Source organism: Neopelma chrysocephalum, unplaced genomic scaffold (genome assembly GCF_003984885.1).
Source record: "Neopelma chrysocephalum unplaced genomic scaffold, ASM398488v2 Primary Assembly neopelma1_143, whole genome shotgun sequence".
Classification (NCBI taxonomy): Eukaryota; Metazoa; Chordata; class Aves; order Passeriformes; family Pipridae; genus Neopelma; species Neopelma chrysocephalum.
This window is the reverse complement of record NW_020897805.1, coordinates 2,295,686-2,320,698: the sequence shown is the minus strand read 5'-3', so window position 1 is coordinate 2,320,698 and position 25,013 is coordinate 2,295,686. Positions and strand designations below refer to the sequence as shown.

Genomic DNA, 25,013 nt, shown 5'->3' with positions numbered 1-25,013 from the left:
TAATACCAACAGATTTAAGGCAGAATTTCCCTCCATAGAAACACTGTCAATTCATACACAGGACACCATATATATCTAGGATCTATTAATTCTCTTCTCTAATACAGAATTTCTAGCCTTTTGTTCCAAAAGTATGTCAGACCTATAGACCTCCTGTTCCCCAGATTTCCCTAGAAAGTTTCTCAGGCAGTAGCATCTCATTGATGGACACACTGGTGGTATCAAGTGACAGACTACTACACTAGTAATTCAGCTATTTCATTCTTGAACTCATATACCAATACTACCTGAACCTAAACATTGTTTTAATTATTCATTTTGTCAACCTACAATGCAACAAACTAAATCCTTTTTACTGCCTACCATAAATTTTCTCTTTAGACATCGTCTCTCTTCTCCATTTTATTATTTTCCTTAATTGCCTCAATGCTTTCTTGTTTTGACTATCTGCCTGTTTGGTGTTTGGAAACACATTAAAATAGTCCTTCTGTATGCACAGAACAACAATAATAGATGTTACCATATTCAGTAGATTGTAGGGCAAAGTCACTTCAGTAGAAGTCTGTCTAGTGGCAATGAGCAGCTTGGGAATTCCATAACAAGGTGTGAGGTATCATTTTTAAGACTTAAGGCAAGAGACGAAAAGTCAGTTGTCCTTGACAGCAAGTCATAGAATTAAGAGTGTCTGCTCTAAGTGGAGTTACTGTCTACTAGACTGTCTGCAGTAAGCCCCTGCTTTTCAAGTATCTTATATTTCCAAGCAGTTATATCACATGCAACAGCTGCCTATACTGACAAATTCACACTTTTCCATCCACCAAATAAACAGAAGAGATTGATAACACCACATTATCTCTGGCACTGTTAGGTAAACCTACTACAGCAGCATGCAGGTACGTACCACTGCTAATCTGATTTTATTATTATTTTTAAAGGAAGAAATACCCAATATATGTACCCATAGGTACAGAATGTAACAGGACAAGTCACTGCTGCCCAAAAGGTTGTTCCTGACAGAAGTCAGCCTCAACACACCTAAGAACTTTTCAAACATAAGAATATTTTCTAATCTGAACAGCAGAAATGAGTAACAGTAATCTACCATTGGAACAGGTTTCCTCTACCTACAATACAAGATTTACAATAAAATGAGTTTACTTGATAAACGCTGGTGGCATATCCCTTTTCAAGATCTGGTCTTCTGTTGTCTGCACAGTCTCCTTTCCAACCTGCAGGAGAAAGAAGTCACACTTCAGAATCAAAATTTCAGTGTAAAGGCCAGATAAAAGCCAATAGCAAAATAGCAACAAAAAAACCCGCTATGCACTACTGATAATTCCTTTCACTAGGTTCTTGTTGCTGTGTCTGCTTTTGAGACCATCTGGTCTCAAAATGCTCTAGAAATATGAATTGTTTCCTACCAACATCTCTACTAAATTGAACAGGGACAGACAAACACACTTTTCCCTCTTCCCACTCTGCACAGAAACAATACTATTTTTTTTCTGCGCTTAGTTGCAAAAACTTAATCACTGAAGTCTGAAGGCTTCCCTCCCTCCTAGTCCCCACATATCAGAAATCAAGTTCAAAGTTAAAAAAAATTACCCTCATTTTGCTACTCAACTTAGTCTATTAGAAAAATGTAGTTAATTACTGAGAATACACCCCACATCCACATTCACAGCATCCTTTAGGCAAAAATAATTATGCAGAAGTTAATAAAGAAAGAGATAGAGTAAGATCTGGAGTTCTCTGTACACTAGCTCTTGTGTTATACAATAGAAGTCTTTATAATTGGTAGCTGACTCTCTGAACTGTGAGATCACCAACTTGACAAAATATTTCCAGCTCCTTTGTTCGCTGTATTTTCCAGCTGAATAAGCTATTCACAAAGGCATCACAAAGCAGAAGGTCTTTAACCCAGACACTATTTTGTGTTAAGAGCTGCCAGACCTGCTCAAGCTGACAAGATAGCCCTGAAAATCCCTGATCAGCTGGTGTTTAAAGATTTGCTGGTTTTTGACAGAAGATGTAGTGTGTCAGTACTCACAGCACTTGCCAATTCTAATTCTGCACAGCCTTCCAGAAGCACCATTTCCTTGCAAATTTTTGCCGCTTGCCAAAAACTGTCTCCTTGGTCTGGTTCTTTTCAGAGGAACATTACAGAAGCACATTGGTCCTAGTATTCTATTTGCTTCACAGATTCAGCCTAGCCTTTTTTTTTTAATAGATACTAGTACTACACTCATGATTAGCCACATAGTTACTTAGAAGTAAAGAAGGAAGACCAAAAAGGAAGTTAAAGGCCTTGAATTTTATGGTAGGTTTCTGTCTCTTGTGTTCATTGTAGGCTCACCAACAATCCTGCCCCCTCCTCACACACAGCACTGCAGTGTTGCTTTGACTCCCAAACTTCATGGCAATGCCTCAGAAGCACGATTCCAAATGGACCTCATGCCCCAAATCCTGAGACAGGGTTACATGACCCACCAGAGAGTATGCCTGCTTTGTTCTAATTATTTCCATTGCACTCAGGAAAAACATTATTTGTATTTCTCACAAGTTTGTATGCATATGTGCATGATCAAGATGACACGAAAAGCAGAGTAATTCATATTAACTTTGGATTCCACACTGTTCACACAAAGGACTGCCACCAGGTGAAAATGAAGAGAATGAAAATATTTTATTTGCAAGAACCATGCCTTCAAGATTTTTCTTGCAGCTGTACCAATCTGCATATAGTTCAGTATATTGAAAAAATACATTTGAAGACATTAAATTTTTTAAGAATGCAAAAAAATAAAGTTTACAATGGGGTGGGCACTTCACATTGAAGGCCATTCCAGCAATCTTCATTGTTATTTTATATTAATCAGTCAGGAGCAACCAAGAAACAACTTTTGCACAAGTTACACTTGATGCTTAATGTATTTAAAATTACTCCTAGTTTTATTAGACCATATAAAAAGTATCTTGTCATTCAGTCTGGAAAGCATAAGTCTCTTCTATCAAAGGATAGATCTAGGTTTACTATTCAAAGCAGCATTATCAGCTAAGTATAGACATATACATACACCTACTTTTTATATTTATACATACATGTATTTAGACATTCTTTGCTATAACTACCTAGGATCTTTGGTCTTCAAATGAAAGTAACATGTAGGATATGAGTCCACTCCCATTTTGATTGGGGGTTTTTTTTGTGGTGAGTTTTAATCTCAAAAAACTACCTTAAACTCCAACAACATTTCTCTTCTAAACCCATTCATATTCTAAGCACTGTATAGCACAGAGACAGGATAAGATTTCCAGCAGTTCCCATGATGCCTCAATTAAAAAGGTCTACTACCTTTCTAGTAAAAAGGACTTTCAACCTTATTTCACACACCAATTCAACATGCACTCCCTGCATCTGTTTAGGTATAAAACCTTGTTCCTCCAAGGAAAGCATTTCCTCTTTACATAGCTCTTACTTAACCTCTCCAGAAGTTGTTCTTTGCATTTGTGGCCAAGGTATAGAGATGGCACATAAAGAACAAATGTAGTCCCCATGACATTTAAGAGGCAAAGTCTCAAAATATGAAGCTACAGTCACAACTAGAAATTTATAACCTCAGAAGAGTTTAGTGGGTTTTCCTTTCTAGCTTTGTGGTTAGGGGTTTCTTTGTTGTTGTTGTTGTGTTAGTTTTCATAAGATCCCGTTTCTTCAGATTTTACATGGCCTAAGCAATTTTTGGACACAGTAGTGTAACACCAGGTAGAGATTCACTCAACTCTACCTTCTCCACACTACAGTACCAAGCAAATAAAAGGTTTTCTCCTTGAAGATGCAGTATCTACACATTCCTTATTTCAGATGGAAGGCTTCTCAAGTTTCACACTAATACAAAACTATCATCTGAGAAACATGTATTTTATTTCTATCCAACAGTACACATGTAGAAAAAACAACAGCATTCCTACTTGGGTTTCAGATATTATTACCTCCTAAAATAATCTTACCTTAACTAACTGGGAAGCAACAGTCCCCATGATATAGAAGCTTCTGCTTTTACATAATGCTGAAGTGGTAATGACTCATGGTTCCAAAGGAACTGTCCTGGCCAACACAGTAAAGGGATAACTTCAACACTGTGCCTTACAGAACAAGGGAAGCTCTCAAGCAAGCCTTACCGAGACAATGTCATAGTTACAACTTCTACCCATCCATATTAATTTCCATGCTCTTGGGGAGATCAGAAACAAATCAGTTGAAAAAAGAGTGAGCTGTTTTCCCGCTTGCTCCCTGCTCAAAAAACAGGGAACGAGAGACAGGCAAGTCGAGAAATTTAAAGGAAATGGGACACACACAAGTCAGAGGGCATATATGACCACTAAAAAGCCTTATAGAAATGTAGCTATAAACAGCAGGAAGAGATTGAGATTTCCTGCTGCTGTTGGCTTTTAACTTTGCTTGTAGGTCTCACACACTCCTATTTACCACTGATTAGTAGATCAGTATGCTTTAAACTTCCTGATGGGGAGTATTTTCTCCATGGAAAAGAAAGGAAAACTTCTTCATCAGGCTGAATTTTTTTCTTTATAGCCAGTTTTGCAGCTTCATCGTCCTTTCTGCAGTAGAAGCAAACACAAGAGCACCCCACAAGGTCCCTTTCCCACTTTTTTTTAGCCTGCTGCATACAGTTCAGTGAGAACGGGAAGTAGCTTCAGTTTCTGTAATTCTATAAGCTTGTTTAAACAAAAACACCACAAACACCCAGTAATATCTAGCTCTTTTCACTTCTACAAGTTTCAAAGTACAAACTGCATGTATCATATCAAACAAAACACAAATATTTAAGATGAGAGTCCAAAATTTATTGTTTGAGGGTCATTATATTTTTTTAAACAAAGATTCTTCTGAATGCCTATGTTGACAATACCAGTTTGACAATTTGCCAAACGCTGGAAATGAAATTTTCCTTGCAGCTTATATGATTTCCCCTGTTAAAAGGGAAGATGACCTTAGAAGAATTAGTTCTTGCAGTGTTCCAGAAGCTAATTTGAAACATCTGTCATTTTAGCAAGGAGCCTAAAAATATTCCCCCCTCATCATCATCCAGTGAACACATAACAGCCCTGGCTATTACACTAGCAGAGCCCCACATTTCCCCCAGGAAATAAGCTCAAGTATAAGTTTTGCTTGACAAATCCAAGTGCCACACCAAGTGATCTAGTTTGTATGCTGTAAAAGGAACTCTACCATAAGACATCTCACTTAAAAATCCACTTGATGGCTTATGCATTCTTCCACGTTTTGCAAGCTTCCAGGAAGGATCATGACAGCAATAGGAGCATTAAATCTCACATCAAAAATGTGTAATACACCAGTGCAGTTCCATCAAGTCCCCTGAAACTTCTTTCCCAATTTCTTTAAATGTCTGTCCTGAAAAAATAAACTTCAGTACTTGCTTCAACTCTACAGCAACAACAGCCTCTACACTGCATAGCCATTTCTAGAATCCATCTCAAAATGGAGTTGGCCAGTGCTTTCCCTACATCCTGCGTTTTAAGAAAGCAAAACCGGCCTAGATCTCATGACTATGAACAAGGCATCAAGTAGAGCTAGAAGCAAGCCAAAGTTACACCAAATTTATGCTTACTCCTTGCTGGTAGAGACAATATACATTTCAGTCCAGACTAAAAAATACAGCATGGGCAGACAGAATTAAATCTTCATGAAAGCACTTTGAATTCAGGTTACATACTTGCACACTACAACATAAGGAAAGTGATGACTGAAATCAATAGTATCCAGTTGTGAATCCTATGCCTTTCAGAGTTCACCCCTCCACACAAGGTTTGTCCACTGAAGACCTAGAAATTTGGTCCTTTATCCCACAGTGATTCCAGAGACAGTTTGATTCAGTGGGTTCAGAAGCGGCAAGGGTTCAGTAACTATTTCAAAATTGTTTGGTTTTCTTTTTGTGAAACCAGTCATTGGAGCCCAGTTACATGGAAAGCTCTTGGGAAGGAGCCCTGGCAGCAAAACAAACAAACAAACAAACAAACAAACAAAAAAAAAAAAAACAAAAAAACAAACAAAAAAAAAAAAAACCAAAACCCCCACACAGAACCAAACAGGACTTGGCTGTTTATCTTTGTTCTTGTCACTCACAGTATTTCGATTGCAACCCACATTCTTTTTTTATTTACACTGTCAAGTAGATCCAATTGTTGGCATTTTGATGTATTTCTCTCAGCTCTTTTAGAAATATAGCTGTTGGAGCTGTTTCTATCATGCCCTGACCCTTAGCTACCATAATCCATGTGGCAAACATGACAAAACAGACTTGCATACATCCTGGCATAGCAGCCCAGCATCAAACTTCGTCAGATGCAAGTCAAACAGCCTTGGGTACATCATGAAACTTCTTGGTCTCATCTAAATTTTACAAGTCACTCAAATAATATCATACGTAAACAGCTTCCAGTAAAGACAGAATTTCTGCAAACTGTGAACAGAAAAAAAAAAAAGTAATTTTAGATGTTAATAGAAAAATCAAAGAACCAGTTTACAGGTCACTCCTCACAATTTAATCCTTCTCATTCAGTAAGACTGAAAAAAGTGAGTCTCAACATGCTATAACTTTTTTTTTTTAACACAAACTTTTGTTGTTCATTTAAAGGCTCTCAGAAGCATTTAAAACAAATTTCCAATTTCTTCATCATTCTATTCATCTTGCTTTGAATTATAAATGTGATTGATATATCACTTGCAATTAGCAAGTTCAGCAGTGGTTTAAGAAGCTTAAGGTTTTTCTGCTTCTCTGTAGGGGAACAGGCCAATGCAATTAGAGACTGAAAAATAAGTCCAAGGAAATGTGCAGCTAAATTCACTTCCTGCTTTTAGTTTACACCAAATGAACAATGCACATATACCACCAGTGACATCAGTCATGACTTTTCCTTGAAGCCAGGCCTGAAACTGAAGAGCCTGATGAATCTGAGCCTCTCCACTCGGCCTTTCAGTCAGCACAGAAGCCGCACACAGACTCCTGCTTTTCTCATGATTGCCCTGGAGACTGCATTCCAGGCATAGCAAGGTACAATTTCAAAGTCATCTGGCAAGTAAATTAGAACACTCCAGCCATCTGGTCCCCAATAGCAGCAAACTGACCTATCTGTTTACACTGGTGATTAAGAAAAATTTAATTGGCTCGAGGCTAAGAAAATCCTGCTGTTCAAGTAAAATACAGAACTATGAAACAAGAACCATATGGAAAACAAAAAGTGACATCATTTGGGTACCAAAAGACTTATTCATGCTGCTATTATCTACTAACTCTGTTACCAGTACAGAGCTGAGGTCTGCATGGTTTGGTTAATTACAGGATTAGCTTAAGAGGAGGGAAACAAATACATACTGATTATGTGAGACTTTTACAGAATTATTATAATTTGGAAATTAGTTCTTTTAATCAAGAGAAGAGTTTCTTCTTCCAAATCACCACTTAAATTAAAACTACTGTAGGACATTATCATTGCACTTCAGTCAAATAACTTGTCATCTCTCACCTTTGGGCATATAGAAAACTCATCAGAAAAAATAAGATGCAGCAACTGTAGTCTACAGATAAGACTGACAGCTGCAGCTAGCTACCTTTACCTTACAAGAAAGTCAAAAGAAAAACACTACACACCAAACAGCATACAGACTCCAAAAGCTCTTACAGTTCATTTCCATACACCCAGGTCTGTGAAACGCTATTTTCAGAGCACCTCTTACTATGTATACATACGCAGTAAGATTTAGATTTAGTACTATACTGAAAAATAACACATTTCAGAGCTAAATTTTCTCATTATTCAGATGCCTGTCTGAAAAATAAGAAACCAAACACTATGATTCTGCTGGTAGATTTATGCCATCTTTGACAATCTGCTGATATCTGCATGTTGGAGAGGATTTGGGTTTTAAGGATCTCCCTCCTGCCCCAGTAATTGAGATGCATCCTGTCCTCCCAGCCTTCCAAGTGTTAAGTCAAGTAGAAGCATTTAGAAAGTTTACTTAATCTTATGGCTTTTTAGTATTACTCTGTTACCAACATGGCCAAAAAGTCTTACCATAGGAAGTGCACAGATCATATCAAGCGGAAGAAAGACTTAGTTCCAGATACAGCAGAGCTGCCTGTGAAAATCTGTGTTTCTAATATAGATAAATATTGTACTGCAGAGTCTTTAAATCAACCCAAGCTATAGCTACACATAGGTAGTAACTGACTCTCTCTCCAGGATGTTTTTTTCATCATCAGAATGACAAACTAAGTTGTGTTGTGGTCTCTATAACAATAAGATTACATTAGTATTTCACTTAAACATGTGTTGGCACAGAAAATATTCAAGAAGCTGAAAAAAGCAAAGACAAAATAATGTGTTCTCTATTACTTCTTGAATAACTTTCAAATGCAGAACAGTACAGCAATTTCTTTCTCTACTGTTCTGCACCTGAAAGTTACTCAAGGAGTAACTGACTAAATCAGGTACAAGGCAGATGTCCAAAATAAATGTCTTAATTTCCTTTTGCTATTTCATTAACTATAAAATCTGTTGCTACTTTTTATAATCCATTTTAATCTTTGTAAACACTGCTGAATTGACAGGTATTGTCACCTAAGTGAGGCATTTTAATATACTCCAACTGAAAACATAGGGGTACAGTTTTCATACCAGTGCCATACCAGGTACTGAATTTTAGTATCTTCTAGTTGTTATATGCAAACTTGTACTGACTTCTGAATACCAGACAGTTCAACAGTGATTTCTCTCTTTTTGAGAAAGGGCAGCATCACTTCCCTTATCAAGTCTCTCCTAGAGCATCAGTGGTTCCAGAGAACAGATTGCTTTTCCTAAGCTCATGGCAGCAACAGTTTCCTGCAGGAAGACAAAATTTATAAGCATGAGAAAGAAAAAAACATACTTACTTAAAATTCCTTTTTTGATAAAGTAATATTTTTCACTGAGTTTTTAATATGATATTAAAAATATCTTCATGTACTCACTAATAAATAGCTGAAGCAACAGAAACTCTCCACATTCATCTTTTGGCATAAACCCTGCCACAGCAAATGTATTTTCACCAGCAAGATATGTACTACATGGTGTTTTATAGCAATTATTCACCTTCTGTAGCATACTGGACAATCTGTCTTCCATAAGAGTCTTACTTTACTTGACTAACAGTTAATTCTAGTGTACAGTAAGTTCATGGTGTAAATCATTGCTCACATGTCAAATGTATCTTTTAATTAGACACAACAGTATCTAGTTACATTAAAGAGACTGTAACTAGAAATGGTAGGCTCTTTTCCAAGGGATAGTGCTCATTTACAGTACCATTAAAAACATAAGTGTGTCAGAAACTTGATATCATGCAATTATTTTCCAGTTTGATTTTGCTTTCCATTCTCATGACCACTTATATGAGCTCTGCAAGGAATTCAGCATGTAGAAGTTGACCCACTTATGTGCAGAGTCACCACAACGAATTTGCAAACTATTAAAAAGCAGCCACTCAGCAGAAATAACTGATGGAGGATGTTAAAAATCAAATGAAGTAGTGTCTGATCCAGCATTAATTCCAAGTTAGATGAAGATTTATTCATCTGTTAAAATTAGTTTTTAATAAATCTTAAACTTACTATATGGTCACGTAACAAATCACTATCACATCTAATAAAGCTTTAAAAACAACTACTTTCAATAGCATTTGCTACTGATTTCTTGACTCACACTGAAAAAAAAAATCTTTTGAAGACATTAAGGGCTTGTGGTTTTTTGTTGTAGTAAAAGCTAATAAACTATGGTATAACGGGAAGTGCTACCAGTGTAGTCAAAACCTTCTACTAAGGGATGACCATAAGAGTGATATAATCCAATTCCTAGTTGTCACTGATTCTTTTGAGGATTTTTATCATTTAATTCATTCTACAGACCTAATTTCTCACTCAGAACAATTATTATTTTCCAGGTATGTAAGGTAGAATTAATACTCTTAGCCACTTTTACAGTCAATGCTGAGCCATTAAAACCTATTTCCACCCAAATCAATGCTGAAGCCACCCTACTTCTAAAACAGTGTTTTGGACTAACATTAATATACGTTACACTATACTTCTCTATGTTCACCCAATTAAAGCATTATGAAAGCATTACACCTTCCCTTGCAGCCTCTACTGGAAAGCTTAGTTCACATAATACTGAAATCTGTGGCAATTTTCTTCATACCAATGGATTTGTTTGGCTCTAGTACTGTAGGCAGCTTGATGGGCTGGACAGACTTTATCAGTAGCAGCGTCATGTTAGAGCTACACTCAATTCTCAGTTGAAACCATGGGAGAAAGTTAGGTAATATAACCATGCAACTTGAATGTTACAGTCCAGTGCCATACAAAATATCTGCCAAAACTGCTTCTTTCGTTAAGTTCTCGTGATTGGTAAAGCTGGTCAAAGCCTGGGTTCACCTCTTGCATACAAAAGGAATAATCCCAATCCCAGTTAGTTTAGAAGCTGTAGAGAAGCAAAGCCTCTATAAACTTGTCTTAAAAACTAATAATTAAATTTGACACTTTAATCAGAGACATCAGAAAGTTCAACTCCTTTAAAACAAGAACCTTTTTTTTTCCCCACTACAATTTCTTAGCATTTTAGAGCTCCATTGTGCCAGGCACTGTACAAACATATGATATTATCCAGTTCACATATAACAGTAAACCACTCCTGTGTCACATTACAGGAATGTTGACAAATCAACTCCACAGTTATCAAAGGACCACCCATTTCTAACAGTTAAAATCCTCTTACAAGTTTAATAGACATTAATGAAAAAGCCTTTAAATCTTTGTGAAATACAGATGAAGTTACAGTACCTGCTGTAATAATGTGGTTGAGAAGAAGAACATCAGCATTGCTGCAAATCAAACTAAAAGCAACTCCCATAACAGGAAGCTACACTTGTTCCCAACATTTAGTCCTATTTGAGGAAGTTGCTCCAAGTTTAATAGCAACAGAACAGAAGAGAACCACTCTTCTGAAAAATCATTATTCTACATCAAACAGAAATACAAGGTTTTGGGCCAGACAACAAACCAATAGTAAAACCTGTCTGAAGAAAGGAATTGTACTCAGTTGTGAGAGCAAATGCCAGATCCATCAAGTTTACAAATGCCTTACTACCTCCATTGCCACACTGTAACCAAGTTAGTTATAAATATTTTGGTGATGCTGACAACTAAGAAGCCACATACACGAAAAGTTTGCCCTTTGCAACAATAAAAGTGCAAGACAACTACGTAAAAATCTGCCACAACAACACTTTGTAGCAGTTCATAACCACTTCAGGGTCACAAGTATCTTTAGTGCTACACTACTGTGAGTAATCGGAGAACTGACAAGCTATTAGAATTATACCCCCCCAAATTGCCAGTGCAAAGCTGTTATGCAAGAAATTTACTTGCACTTGACAGATAAAACACGGCATATTCCATGGCTTTGCATTACAATAATCACTGATGTCAAGTTGGGAAGAGGGGAAAAAAACCCCCAACAAAAAATCAGATCAACTGAAAAAATACATTCCATTCTGCTGCATGGGGGGGGTGGGCTGGGCTCAGCTGGTCTGACAGCTCAAGTGCCCGTGGAATCTAGTCAGAGAGTTGAGGAATGCAGGTTTTCTCCAGCATTAACTGAAATCAAAGAAATGCCATGCTATTACATTTTTTGTCCTTGGAGAAAAACTGAAGTCAAACTGAAACCCCCTGAAAATTTAGTGAGATTTCTACTCCCCACCCCCTGATTTTTTGAGAAAAAGGGAACATTTTATAGGTGTGGCAGAGACTCAAACAGCACTGCACTTGCTACAGTTAAGTCAGTGGTCTGGCACTTACTAGCCCTTCACAATCCATTTTTTGTCACTGTATCAGGGCAAGCTAAATAAAAGGTGACCTTTTCGCTACTTCTCTGTAGTTCGAGAGAAACCTCATTTGTTCATCTCTGTTATTCAGCACAACTATTGTGCTGCAAAAGCTGCAAAGACAGCTAGGCTCATGAAAGTGATTTTTAGTGTAGTTCAAACACTAGTCAGTTTAACATCTCAACTAAAAACTTCTAAGAGTTATGCAGTAATTTGAGAAAGTGTTTTTACATTTGATAACAAGTTTTATTTCGTGCACTGAGTGGGTCTGTGATCAAATTAACTATTGAAGACTTAGGTGAAGGATATATAGACACCTGCATACACATTCAGAGGTTGAAACCTGAAACAGCTTTTGTGATCAATCTTGAACAAAATTACAAAAAATCCTGTGATTTTAATAGCAAACAGACACACAAAAGCAAGTGAACTTCCAGTAACTTCCAGCTATATGCTTGACACTGCAATTTTTTTTACAGTGATAACTCTTTAGATAAATATTCAGTGCATCACACACTTCAGTATTCAAAACCTCTCCTAAGTGAGATGATTACATGCATGTATGTTAGCAAAGGACAAGGTTTCCAGAGTTTAAATTGGAAGGCTGCACATACCAGCCTGCATACAACTAACACTCAGTATTAATTGTTTCCCTCAGTTATGTACTACTATATCCCATTTTGAGCTGAACAGTTTAACCATTCATTGCCTATGCACACACAGGTACTATATTCATTTATAATAAGTCCATTTGTTCTAACTGTAACTGAGTTTGTGGTCATCAGGAACCAAATCCACCCAAAAATTCTTGCAATTTACAAGTTATCTGTGTCTCACATGCACTGACTATCGGTCTCCTTGAAGTCTGTTTCTGCAGGCGAACAAAACAAAGCCTGCATAAGAAAAGAAAGTTTTATTAATACTTCCCTCAAAAACAGTTGCAACATGCAGCCTCTTCCAAATTCAGGAAAAGGTTTGAAGATAGCAGAGGAAGCTGGAATAACTGAAGTTCCAGATGACAGATTGTAACATCTTCCCTGCTTGACAGGAGGAGTCAGACTCTTCTGAAACCGGAGAGCTGATAGTCAGAAAATGGTTGAAGGACTAGAACAGGCAAGGAAGTTCATATGGACTTTCCTGGCTCAGCCTTTAACAGGCACCTTTTGATGCACCTGTTCAAAAAGAAAGGCTGAGAATAGTCATTACTGTTTGCCATCATACAGCAACTTAGCTAAGGTGACCACAGTGCCTCTCATCAGTTCAGGGGTTGCAGAAATAACCACCATTTCTCATACTGCTACTTTGGCACTTCTGTGACTATACCTGTTTATGAAATTAATTACCACAGCTATTAAGGAGGGACACGCTTGTCTCTAGTTCATGCTAATACTCAGCTACCGAAATGCAGTTCCAGTTGAATACCACTGTATTTTACTATTCCCACAAACAGAAGTTAAACATTGAGCAATGAGACCAGAACAGCTGCAACATACCCAAACATTTTAAGCTGCACACACAAAGATATCTGAGCATAAAGCTTGTAAAACTAACCAAAGCAGTACTTTTTCAGTACTTTCTCTTATTTTTCAATTATGCATTATATATACCTGAGAACAAAGATTAAGGATGACACTTGCTCGAGTCAAACCTTTTCAGGCCATCACAAAAACCAACAGTTTAATAAGAACACTGCTTGCCTGTATTTTTCCTTTTCACAGACTGTAAGGCTCTAATTACCATCTTTCATTAGTAGATACAGATTGAGGAGCCAAAGGTAGGAGGCACTCTGCTGTTAGAAACAGGGAACAAAATCAGTTGGGAATGCAAATGCCAGCTGCAGTGACCATTAGATGGTGGAATTAAGGATCCTAAAAGGAAGAAACTCAACAAATCAGACCCTGAGCTTCAGAACAGTATTTAGTCTCTTCAGGGATCTAATTGGAGAAATCACATGGGATACAGTATTAGAATAAAGAGGGGTTCTGAAGAGCTGATTAATTTTCAAGGGTCACCTACTCCAAGCTCAAGGAGAGGTCACTCTGATGAGCAGGAAGACAAGCAAAGGTGGCAGGAGGCCTGCATGGATGAACAGAACATTCCTGCCAGGAAGAGCAAAGACACAGTAGCTGAGCATGCAGAGAGGGGGTCCATCACAAAGTCTATCTAGAGTTGAATCTAGTGAGGGGCATGAAAGACAATAAACAAAAATGCTTGTGTAAATACAGCAGCAAGACAAAGACTAGGCAAAATGTGGGCCCACTGTGGAATTGGGGAGTGTGTGCTGACCACAACACAGAAAAAGATGAGGTACTCAAAGCCTTATTTACCTCAGTCTTTTCTCACAATATCTGCCTTCGGCAATCCCTGGTCCCCGAGATGCACTTAGAGTTTGGCACAAGGAAAATTTTTATTTGGTGAAAGAAGACCAAGTTACATTTGTTATTCTGTGGGTGTAACCACTGATGCAAAATGCAATGCAGCATTATTACAATAGGTCTCTTCATAAGTATCCTAGGCCAACACCAAGATAAACAGCTTGTTTCTTTTCTCCACTCCTCACTGGAGAAACCTGCCATGAATCATCAGTTTCCTACCCTACCCATGAAGTCAGGATACTGGAAAACTGTTCCAACACATGTTTTCTCAGTGAGAGAAGGAGTTAGAAATCATTATCAACTAAGAGTCAATGAGCTGAGATTTACAGTCACTGTGGAAAGCCTTTGATAATGAAGAGGGTTTGGTTTTTTTTTTCTTCTTTCTCCTTTCATTAGCTGGTATCATTATCCATTGTTCATTATTCATGCTGTCAATAGCTATTCTGAAGCATCAGAACAATATTTACTTCTGAATAAGAGATTTGTTTCAAAGTGAGTTCAGTATATTGGGACACAAAACTTTGGTGTTAGTCTCAGGATAGAGGTAAGTCATACTTCAGTACGCTTTAACTATTAGGCAAAGTAAGCAAAGGAAAGGTTTGCTCTCTCTACTGTTTCTCTAGCCAGTTTTTCATATTTTCATAGATTCACTAGGACCTGAAGTTACTACAGGGACAAACCAGACCTACCACCAAACATGCACTTAAGGTCACGTCCCCCATTCCCAACCCAATCGGTTTTGAGAGGCTAGGATGCTAGGCTTTTGTTTTGAAGAGATACTTATTGGGGAAGTATTTGTAACTGAAAAGATCCAGTCTTTATTTCATCATTTCATCTTCCCATGCAGCAAGTCATCTTGTATCTACAAAGTATGTTCTGAAATCCAGGTAGCTGCATTACCCACTGTGGTCTATTTCCATGCATCAACACAAGTTGATTAAAGATTACAACTAATTTAGTGGACAAGCCTTTAACAGTTACATAGTTACAAAAAGCACTTTACTGTCAAATTCAGTAACACCGCTCCTATTGTTGTGTTTAAAGATAATGTCAGAAAAGTTATCACTTCGCAGAAATTAAGAAACATGGTTGCAGAGTCAAGTTCTGTATCAAGAACTGCTTGTGATATCATTTGACTGAGTCAGTGATAGAACATAAACTGTGTCACCAAAGAAAAAAATTTACATTGCAATGTTTCTTAAAGTCTAGTTTGCCAGGCTGACTTGCTTTTCAGTGTGAGTAATATCAATTTTCTGCTGTCATTGCTAACAGTAGATATTTTGTCTTCATATTGGAGGTGAAAAAATACAGAGATAGTAAAACTTAGTAAGACAATGCAATCAGAAACAAGAGCTTAGGAGCAACAAACAGAAGCTGTACAACAGAGAGGTTGGGATAAAGAGCCAATCTTTGCTATATGTGAAGAAGCCACTAGCAAAATTAAGGAGTACTCAAGGCAAGAACTGACTAGGACTGACTTATCCTCTCCTCTGGAAAACTGGCATCATTTCCAGTAACTAGCATTAAGAACACATTTGCTAATGCATCTTTAAAACCACTGCTTGGATGCACCCCCACCCAAATCCTCTCTAAGGTTTATTTCATCAATCCAAATTTCAACTATATCAGGAAGGGGAAAACACCTGTACGTTACTCCACTAATGTTCTGAAGCTACACATTCCTGAACCATGTTTTGTTTGGTTCATTATTTTTATTAACCTCTAAAAGAAATTCCATGTCTACAGTGTAATACCACTGTGTGGAGAAAAGTATCTTCTTGTTTCAAAGCACAGCTACATCACACTCCAAAGTTACAAGACATCCGGAAGAATAAATAGCTAAAAACACTGGCACTTAACATGGGTTTAACAGCTCCTCCTACACTGGTGTAATTCACTTATGCAGCAGAAAGCACATATTAAGTTTTCCAGGGCAGGAGTGGCATCCTCCAGATTCTTGGCATATGGAACTTTTTAGGCCACTTCAAGGCTATCCATTCCACAATAATATTCTGGTTTTATACCCAAAAAGCAAGCTGCATGTAATTACTAATGGAGGCATTCACCATCTCTATGCACATTTATAGGAAGAGAGAACAAAAGATCCCTTTTAAAGCTGATGGAGGAGACTGGTATAAATTAAGTATCCAAACACAATAACAGAACAAAGATGATTCCATTCAAATCAGAATCTAATTTATCACTTACGTAAAGATAATTCCTAACAGATAAAAGAAAGAAAGAAGTCTATGATGTGCTTTTGTTATTACAAAGTTGCTTTCTGTCTGATTAATCACTCTTCTCCCAGTCCCTCCCATACACACACCCTAATGGGGTTTATCCACTTTCTCAGAGCATATGGCCACCGTTCCCACAATATGGCAAACAATCCCTGTCAAAATTGCTGGTACACTGAAGTAGGATGTTCTATTTCAAAAAAAGAAGGAAATTTTTATTATTTGTAAAACACTAATCACAGTTTTCTACTACACATAGAAACCTGTAATGAAAATACTTACTCTCTCATGAGCTCATCAGGCCTACTCTGGTACCCTCATTCACTTGTCACTAAGTTTGAGTTGTGTAGAGTTCAGATGAGCTGCTCTAGTGACCATTTCTTTGAGCTTCAAAACATAACAATATAATAAACTGGAGATGGGAAGGCACAGATCTGTACATATCCCATGGCAACTTACAAACATCAGTTAAAAAAATGCAGAAACTACAACCCCCTTGAGAGCCATCTTTTGCACTGTGTGGAAAATTCTGCCAGAAAAAAAAAAAGTTTATCTTTTTCCTTTCTCCATCCTTTTCCAAGATACATAAATATGTAAACATAAATATTGCAAGCTAACTTTTCTCTCAAAAGAGAGAAACATTAGGCTGCTCACAAAAGGTCACTCCTGCCTTGTGTACCCTAGGTTACAGGCAAGTCAGCTATGGCAGAAGAAAACTTAGGGATGATAAAGCTGGTTCACCATCTACTGTCCACAACAGTCAAACGCCTAGAATGAGGAGAAATGGTCTATCCATGTATTTGAATTCTGCTGCAATCATGACAATGATTTCAAGGCAGGCCGCATTTTTCACAAATTCATTTAAATAGGTGACTTCCAAGCTGGTGATTTGCCGACATTAGTAGACAATTTAGAGCTTGTCCAGGGAAAATGATCAGCACTTTCCACCTGGCCCTACAACCCCAGCCAACTTCCCACTTGAGAGAGGCCCATGGTTATGCAGTCAGAACATGCCAATGGCTTCAGGTGATTACTACTTCATCTGCTAGGATGAGATAAGACAGCTGCTACAGTTACACTAAATGCAACTCTTCCACAGTTAAGCTTTTTTGTATAGTTTACACTTTATGTCACTGCCTAAGTACTGGTATCAAGTTTCACCTGTTTTAAGAGTTATCTGGGTGGTTTTAATTGTGCTTAGATGGGGTGGGCTTCAGCTGGTGGTAAAGACACTGACCTTACAACTTCAGGAAGTGACAAAAACCTCGGACACAAGTGACTGACTGATCCAGTGCTATAGGGTCTTGTTCTCACCGAGTCCAGTCTCCGGTTAAGCTTAATCTTACTCTAGACTACATTTATTTACATTTTAAAATAGTGCTTGGCCCAGCTCTACTTAGAGGAAACATCTGATAAACCATGACTATGAGACACGATATTTATAATCTAAGAGACCCTTCCTGATGATTATTCTGAGCTGCTAGTTAGAGTTAGTAACTCAGATGCAGAAATGTCAGTACTGTTCCATAAGCCTCCAAATATCAGGAGGTAAATAAAGGCATATCCCAGCATCCAACAAGAACACATTCTTGAGAAACATGATTGTTAACAATTTAATAGAGAGCAAATCAATTTTTCCCCATTAAAAAATAATGTCATAGAAACTGGATGCATGTAGACACTTGTGAAACATACAGAAATACAGCACCTATAGCACAGAGGATGGAAAGGCAGAAGCTGCATTATCAACTAAACAAGCACTGTTTTTTCAGAGCAGATATCTGTTCTGAAAGACCTCAGCCACTTCATTTGTTACCATGTCTTAAACTTTTCATTACGAGCATTCCACAGCAGTATCACTTTGCTCAGATGCCTCAAACTCTGTAAAAATGAAGGACATGAAAACAGGGTAATTGGTCAGGCAATTGGTCTAAGGTAAAGCACGTCAGATCTTTTAGCCCATTGACCTGGTTGAAAAACCCAGCCTCTGAAAAACAGACACCTCCTTGAGCTGCTGAGCCTGCTCCAATATTCACATTATGTGTACTTCCCAAGTCCCTTCTGCTACCTTAATTTCCATGCAGAGAATTGTTTCCCATTCTGTCAAACTCAGCAGAGTCACCTATGGTATTGTTGGTATTTGGCAGAGCAACAGCAGCACTGCTCTGAAGCAATTCTGCCCCAAACAGCAGAGAAGGGACCAGAGCGGGCTATGCCTGTACTGACAGAACGCCACAATACACACAAGGCAGTAAGTGAATGGAGCTTAAAACAGAGTACAATTTGCTTTCTCTGTTTGGCTATAATATAACATTAGTCTGAACATAAATGCTTGTAAATTCACTATTGGAAAGTAGATTTTTTTTCTCCTCCATGAAATGAAGCTATTTATATAATGTGTGCAATTGGGTTCAGATTTCTGCATCATCATTAGTCATCTCTGATAGAAATCCCTCTTTTCAAAAGTAGGCTAAAAGTCTGATGAGTGTTTAAAAAAAAAAAGGCAAGAAAAACCAAAGAACTAGGAAACAAAAAAAAAACCTCAAACAATTAGAAAACCACCACATGGTTCATTTCTTCCCTAGGATGTTTGACCAGTTAGAACTCAGAATTTCATTTCACTCTCCACTGAACTAATACTATATTTAGCAAGCTTAAAATTATTCCCTACCCATGGGGTGGTCTTAACTATTACCACCACCAGCACCACTTCTGTTGACTTACGGCATCACATCTTCAGCTAATACCAAGCACCAATCTTCCCATAAAAGGCACACATCCACTACAAATATAGGCCAATAAAAACAAAGATTTTCTGCTGAAAAAGAACAGATTTAGTACATTAATAGTCTTGTGGTATCTGAAGCCTCTCCCTCAAATAACTTTGCTTCAGTCAAAGCTTATTTCCGTGCAAAAAAGCTTCTGATGTTTACCTCCCTCCACATGCTGAACTTTTGCATGGGCAACAAGTACTTTATCTCACAGTTAAGAAACTTCATCAAAATACTTCAAAACAATTTGAGAATTGTTCTGCAAAAGCTATACCCTAACAGAATATTCAAGATGCAGTAGAATCAAACCCACATATTGGAAACAGAATACCAAGTCTTTCTTCAGTGTTTACTATGGGAAAGACCAACTCATAAAGATTCAATTATTTCATTAACTTCAACAATGACTTGTATTATCTCTTACCCAGGATTACAACTAGGTTCTGACAAGGAAGCATCTCTACAGGTCTTCCTGGGTGTGCAAATTTTGCATTAAAATATCCATGTAATTTAAGATGGCTTCAGGCAAACCTTATAATACAGCACAAACATTTCTGACAAAAAATACAGAAATGCATGTTAAATGCAAACTGAAGGAAAAGTTCTCATATAGACATCTCAAATCAAGGTATTTAGCAGGACTCCCTTTTAATTTATCTAATAGTCTTAAATTAAGACTTCTGTTCCATCTTGAGTATAGTGTATTGTGTTAACTCCATCTCAGGAATACCAACAAAATAAGTTATTGCACATGGGTCCTTCCTCATAGCCATACAGTCATTTCCTAACCCATTTCCCCACACAGCACAACTCCCAGCCCTTGCACAAGAATGGGTGTCAGGACTTCAAACACTGCCACCAGCAGTTACTTATAGATGCAATAGTTAAATGAATTAAATGTTGCATTTTCCAAATGGTGGAGTCCTTACTATAGGCTGGGGAGCTGGAGGACAGTGCTGCTGTGTGTGACAATTTATCACTAAAGAATTCTCTGCTCATCAGCACTTCCCCTTATGCACTTTGTGACAGTCGCGCTACACGACGACCCCAGAGCAGACAGCGAGCAACACAACGAGCTGGCAGCTCATTGGCATTGCTCTCTTGCTTGCACTGACAACTCCATCTTTGCTGTCACCTGTGAGGACACCAGAAGGCTCATAATTTGATAACCTGTCTGCATAAATACTCCTGCTCCAGTGAAATTGGTGTTTCACAAATCCCATCTACACTTTGGAATGATGCACTGAAAAACACAGCTCCAGATAGGAAATAGAACTTTAATTCTGTATTTTTCCTAATGTAGTCAAAGCTGTATTCTACCAGATCAGGGCATCTTCCTAGTAAGTACCACCTCAGATTACATCACTTCTATTTGCTCTTTGTAAATTAATAGACAAAAAAATAATTCAACAGTCTTTTATCTAACTAGCAGGTAAGAACAGAAAACCAGAGGCTTCCAAAACAGTCCAAAATGAAAAAAGAGTAGGCATTAGCAAGCTGCAGAATGAAACTAGTTCTGTTTCTGCATTTCTCCAATAAATGAGACTTTATCAGATCAAGTTTCTTTTGAGAGGAAGGTGGGGTGGAGAAAAACAGTCACACAACCCAATGATACAGACTAAGCTCAGAGAAGCAAAGTGTTATTCCAAAGTCTTCCTTTCAAGGAAAAGTATTTCATACACTCATGCTTCACACCCTGACAGCCAATACACCTATTACATCACTTCATTGCTGCAGACCAATTGTTCTTCATAAGAAGAGTTTCTGCTAAAGTCAGCAGGAAGCACAAGTATTCCAGGCAGCACAACCTGTAAAATTCACAGTCACGGGGATGAAGAGATGCAGTTACACTGTAGTAAACTGCAGAATATCAAAGTAGCAAATTATTCTAGCAGTAGCAAGTACTACAGGCCAAAAGATAACAAACACATCACCTACATTAGTCATTTTGACAGTTTCTTATACCCACAAGCCTCACAATTTCAGTGCATAATACATCAGTCAATAGTGACACAGTATTTTAACTGTACATAGTTACTCATTTTAAGGTAAGGTTTACTGGCAAAGGGTATTGCTTGCCACGAATTACTTCAGAATTTTACAGGATTCAAAATGAGCAAGCAACATCTGATGTTCAAAAATTAATTCAGTAACTGTTAATGAACTTAACAGAAGTGTAAGTTAAGTATTACCAAGTAATTTTTAAAGCAATAAAAGAGTACGCAACATCACAGTGCTTTCTATATCAAAATATTTTTTGATGGTTATAAAAGTACTCATACAAGTAAAACACTTCAATCGTATTAATCATTTGCACTTCTCAAACTGAAGTGTCCATACTGCAGATGCTTGGATCTTAAAGAGACATGCTATACATAGCTGCTCTCAAGAAACCGAGAGATTCAAGCGGAATTTCAGCTTCCCACCAGTGATCGGTAACTCACACTCGAGGCTACGTAACAAGAACAATTTACAACTCCAGACTTTGCCTGGAAACCACAGGTCTGTCCCGTCTCGACTCCTGCGCTGATAACGAACGGCCAGCCTTCACCAAATTAACAATCCAAACCAAATGCCTGGGAAGTCTGGGGTTTAATTGTCGGAATTTGGTGGGGTTTTTTTAGGATGGGCTCACGCCAAGTAAGTATATTGCCTTTTATAGTGCACACACTTAAAATAGGAGTTTCCAAGGCAGCGAGGAACCCCACAGCGTTTCAGAGCCATCTGTGCGGCGTTTCGGGGCGGGCACGAACAGCAGCAACCACCGCGCTTTGCTGCGCTTGAACGCGATGCCGCTCCTCAGGTGGGCAAAGGCTTCTTCGCTCGGACACGGCGAACAACTCTCTGCTGGGAGAACTCACTGCTCCGCAGCACTGCTCGCCCGGCTCCTTCGCCGGCCGGGGCGGGAACAGCCCAAGGCGGCTTCCAGGCGGGAGCCGTAGAGGTCCAGGCAGCCTCCCAACTTAACCCCTTCCCGGCCACCCCCGCCGGGGAGCCGGTCCCTTACGGGGCGGGGGCCGGCTCACCTGGCCGCGACAGCCCGGGGCGGGCTCCCAAGTTGGCCGCGGCGGCCGAAGTGGCTCCGGGAGGAGGAGGCGCGGAGCAGGCGCCGGCCGCCGCTACTCACCCGCACCAGGTTGCTGACAGCGGCCTGCACGGCCGACACGGGGGCGGTGAGGTCCGGGATGGCCTTGCCGTCCACCTCCCCCTCCTCGTGCATGATGACCAGGTGGGAGATCTGCTGGGCCACCGGCTCCAGGATGCTCTCGATGGTGCGCGTGTGGAAGACGGGCATGGCGGCGGCGGGGCGGGGGGCCGGGGCCCGAAGTCCGCACAAACTCCTGGAAAACTCTGTCCCTGCGAGCTGGCGCCCCACAGCGAGAGCCGCGGCCTCCGCGCCAAGAGGGAAACGAGGAAGGAGAAGAGACCAAACGACTACTCCGACCTCCCCTCGCCCCGGAGCGGAGTGCGGCAGCCCGGAGAAGCAGCTCCCGGCTCAGGCTCGCAGAGGCGGGACTCGAACTCGCTACCCTCCTGCCTCCCCCCGACAGCGCCCACCCCGCACTGGCGCCGCTCCCCAGCCAGGCGGCGGCTTTTCAACCGCCACAATCGGCCCCTCCCACCGCTCCCGCCCCCGCCCTCCTCGCCCAATGGCCGACCCGGCACCGCCGCTCCCAGTGGTGCAAGGCCACGTCCATCAACATTCCAGAGCCTCCTTCCCCCTCCGCCCCCCACCTTTCCCGCACCACCCGCCTTCCCAACCAAGCTTGGCTGCGCGGGCGCTGGTTTCCCAGCGTCGGGATGACGTCAGGCATTCTGGTGTCCATATAAGGAGACGATTAAAGCCGGGGTGCCGGGATAGCGGGGGCCGAGGGGGGCGGTGGGGTGGCGGGATTCCGGGATTCCTGCGCCACGCCCGCCCGCCCGCCGGCGCGAGTTCGCTCTGTCGGGCTGAGGCGGAGCGAGGCCTCCCGGCCGGGTGTGTGACGCTGGGCATCACCGGGACGGGGGCGGCCGGGGGGAGGTGACGGCCCTGGCCGGACCGGACCCACCCCCTGTCCCCAGGCGCTGCTTGGGGCGCGCCCCTCCTTGCAGGGCTGCGCTCTCCCCTCAGCGCCCGCAGCCGGCCCAGTGCGGAACGCCCGGGGCGCGGTCCCGACCGCTTCCGCCCCACTGAGGGAAAGTGGGGAGAGGTGGCGGGCGCCCCTTCCCGCCCACGCCCTGCCTGAGGTAGGGAGGGGTGTCCCCTCTGTCCCGCTCCCCTCCCGCCTGAGGTGGGGAATGGTGTCCCCTCTGTCCCGCTCCCTTCCCACCTGAGGTGGGGAATGGTGTCCCCTCTGAGTCTGAGGGGACGCGGCGGGACAGCGCTGAGGCGGCGGCGGCCCTGCGGGGCGGGCCGGGGCGTCACGTAGTGGGAGAGCGAACCTCGCCTTAGGTTTTACCCCTGTAACTGGTGGTAACAGCGGCGCGGGTGCGGGAGTTCGTTTAAATACACTTAGGTGAGCGGCGTGGTGTCGGAGGAAGGAGTAGAAGCCGTAGCCAGAGGGGAACATAAATTCCCGCTTTCCCGTGTGGGACACGGCTCCCGTCCCGGCGCAGCTCCGGGTGAGCCCTCACGGAGCGTTGCGCTGCCCGCCCTCCGGCGGGTCTCTTGTGACACGGGCAGCGCTCGTGGTAATAGAATAAAGCATTTGAGTGAGGAGTTACAGGGCTGCAGTCTGCACTTGTTCCTTTCCTTGGTAATCCGAGCACAGAATTAGGTTTCAAAAGTTACTGCTGACTTTTAGGTGTTTTCGTCCTCGTTCTGCTATTTTACACTATAAATCAATGTTCCTGTCAGGCTAGGTGAAGCTAAACTCCAAAATGCTTCAGAGCAAACAATGTTCTTTCTGTGCAGTGTTTGAACACAGCCGGACCTACCAGCAGACACGGGGACATATAGAAAGAGCAATTAAGTCAGTAAGGCTTACGTGGGCTCAAGATCTGTCTCTATACCTTCTCATACCAGTGCTGTCATGGTTGGAGCTACAGGGACAGTTACAAGTTGTAGGCCTAAAGAGTTAAGAATAACAGATTTTGTACAGGGTTAGAAATCTTAGCCAAACCTCTGAATTTTTAAATTTTTTGTTATTGTTCTCTTTTAGTCTGCTGGAATTGTGTTTGTGAGTGTGTATTTATTGAATTTGCAATGGTAGAAGTCATACTATTGATTTCTGTGTTGTACAATCCCATTTTGTTCAGAAAGAGGACTGGAGGCTTAATAACATAATCAAATTATGCTATCGGCATGCAAAACATGCTTGGAATATCAGCCTCTTAGCAGTCTTGAGTGTGTTAAACTACTTGAACTGTGCACTATAAGAGTAGTTTCTGTTGTTTGCTATTGCCTATATAGCAGATACTTCCATTTCTAGTATATGCATTCTCAGCAGTGCCTCTTTTGCATACCATGTATCAGTAATAATGAGGACAGATAAAAATCCTTCTGGATAGCAGTGTGCTGGAGCTGGGAATTACAAAAAGCAAATTAGTCCATGTAATGAAATAATAATCTCTTAAATTCTGTTTTGTGGAACTATGCAGACCTAATAAACCGTGTATTTAGTAATTTGTGGGACTTGTACATAAGCTAAGTTCTTTGATTAAATATAATTGCTTTAGGTTTAGGATCAAG

General features: G+C 40.4%; 1 protein-coding gene across 3 annotated transcripts in view; it reads right to left on the bottom strand.

Moving 5' to 3' along the window:
• The window catches only part of VCL (vinculin), a 60,246-nt gene extending 37,296 nt beyond the window's left edge, over window positions 1-22,950 (bottom strand). The window contains exons 1-2 of one of the 3 annotated variants that reach the window (XM_027700000.1): window positions 22,467-22,950; window positions 1,159-1,229 (exon numbers count right to left, since the gene is read on the bottom strand). In XM_027700000.1, coding sequence (XP_027555801.1) covers window positions 1,159-1,229; window positions 22,467-22,634 — 239 coding nt within the window. In that variant the 5' untranslated portion in view covers window positions 22,635-22,950. The remainder of the gene's footprint in view (window positions 1-1,158; window positions 1,230-22,466) is intronic. The other 2 variants (XM_027699998.1, XM_027699999.1) reach the window with 2 other exon arrangements.
• Between the last annotated feature and the right edge of the window lie 2,063 nt (window positions 22,951-25,013).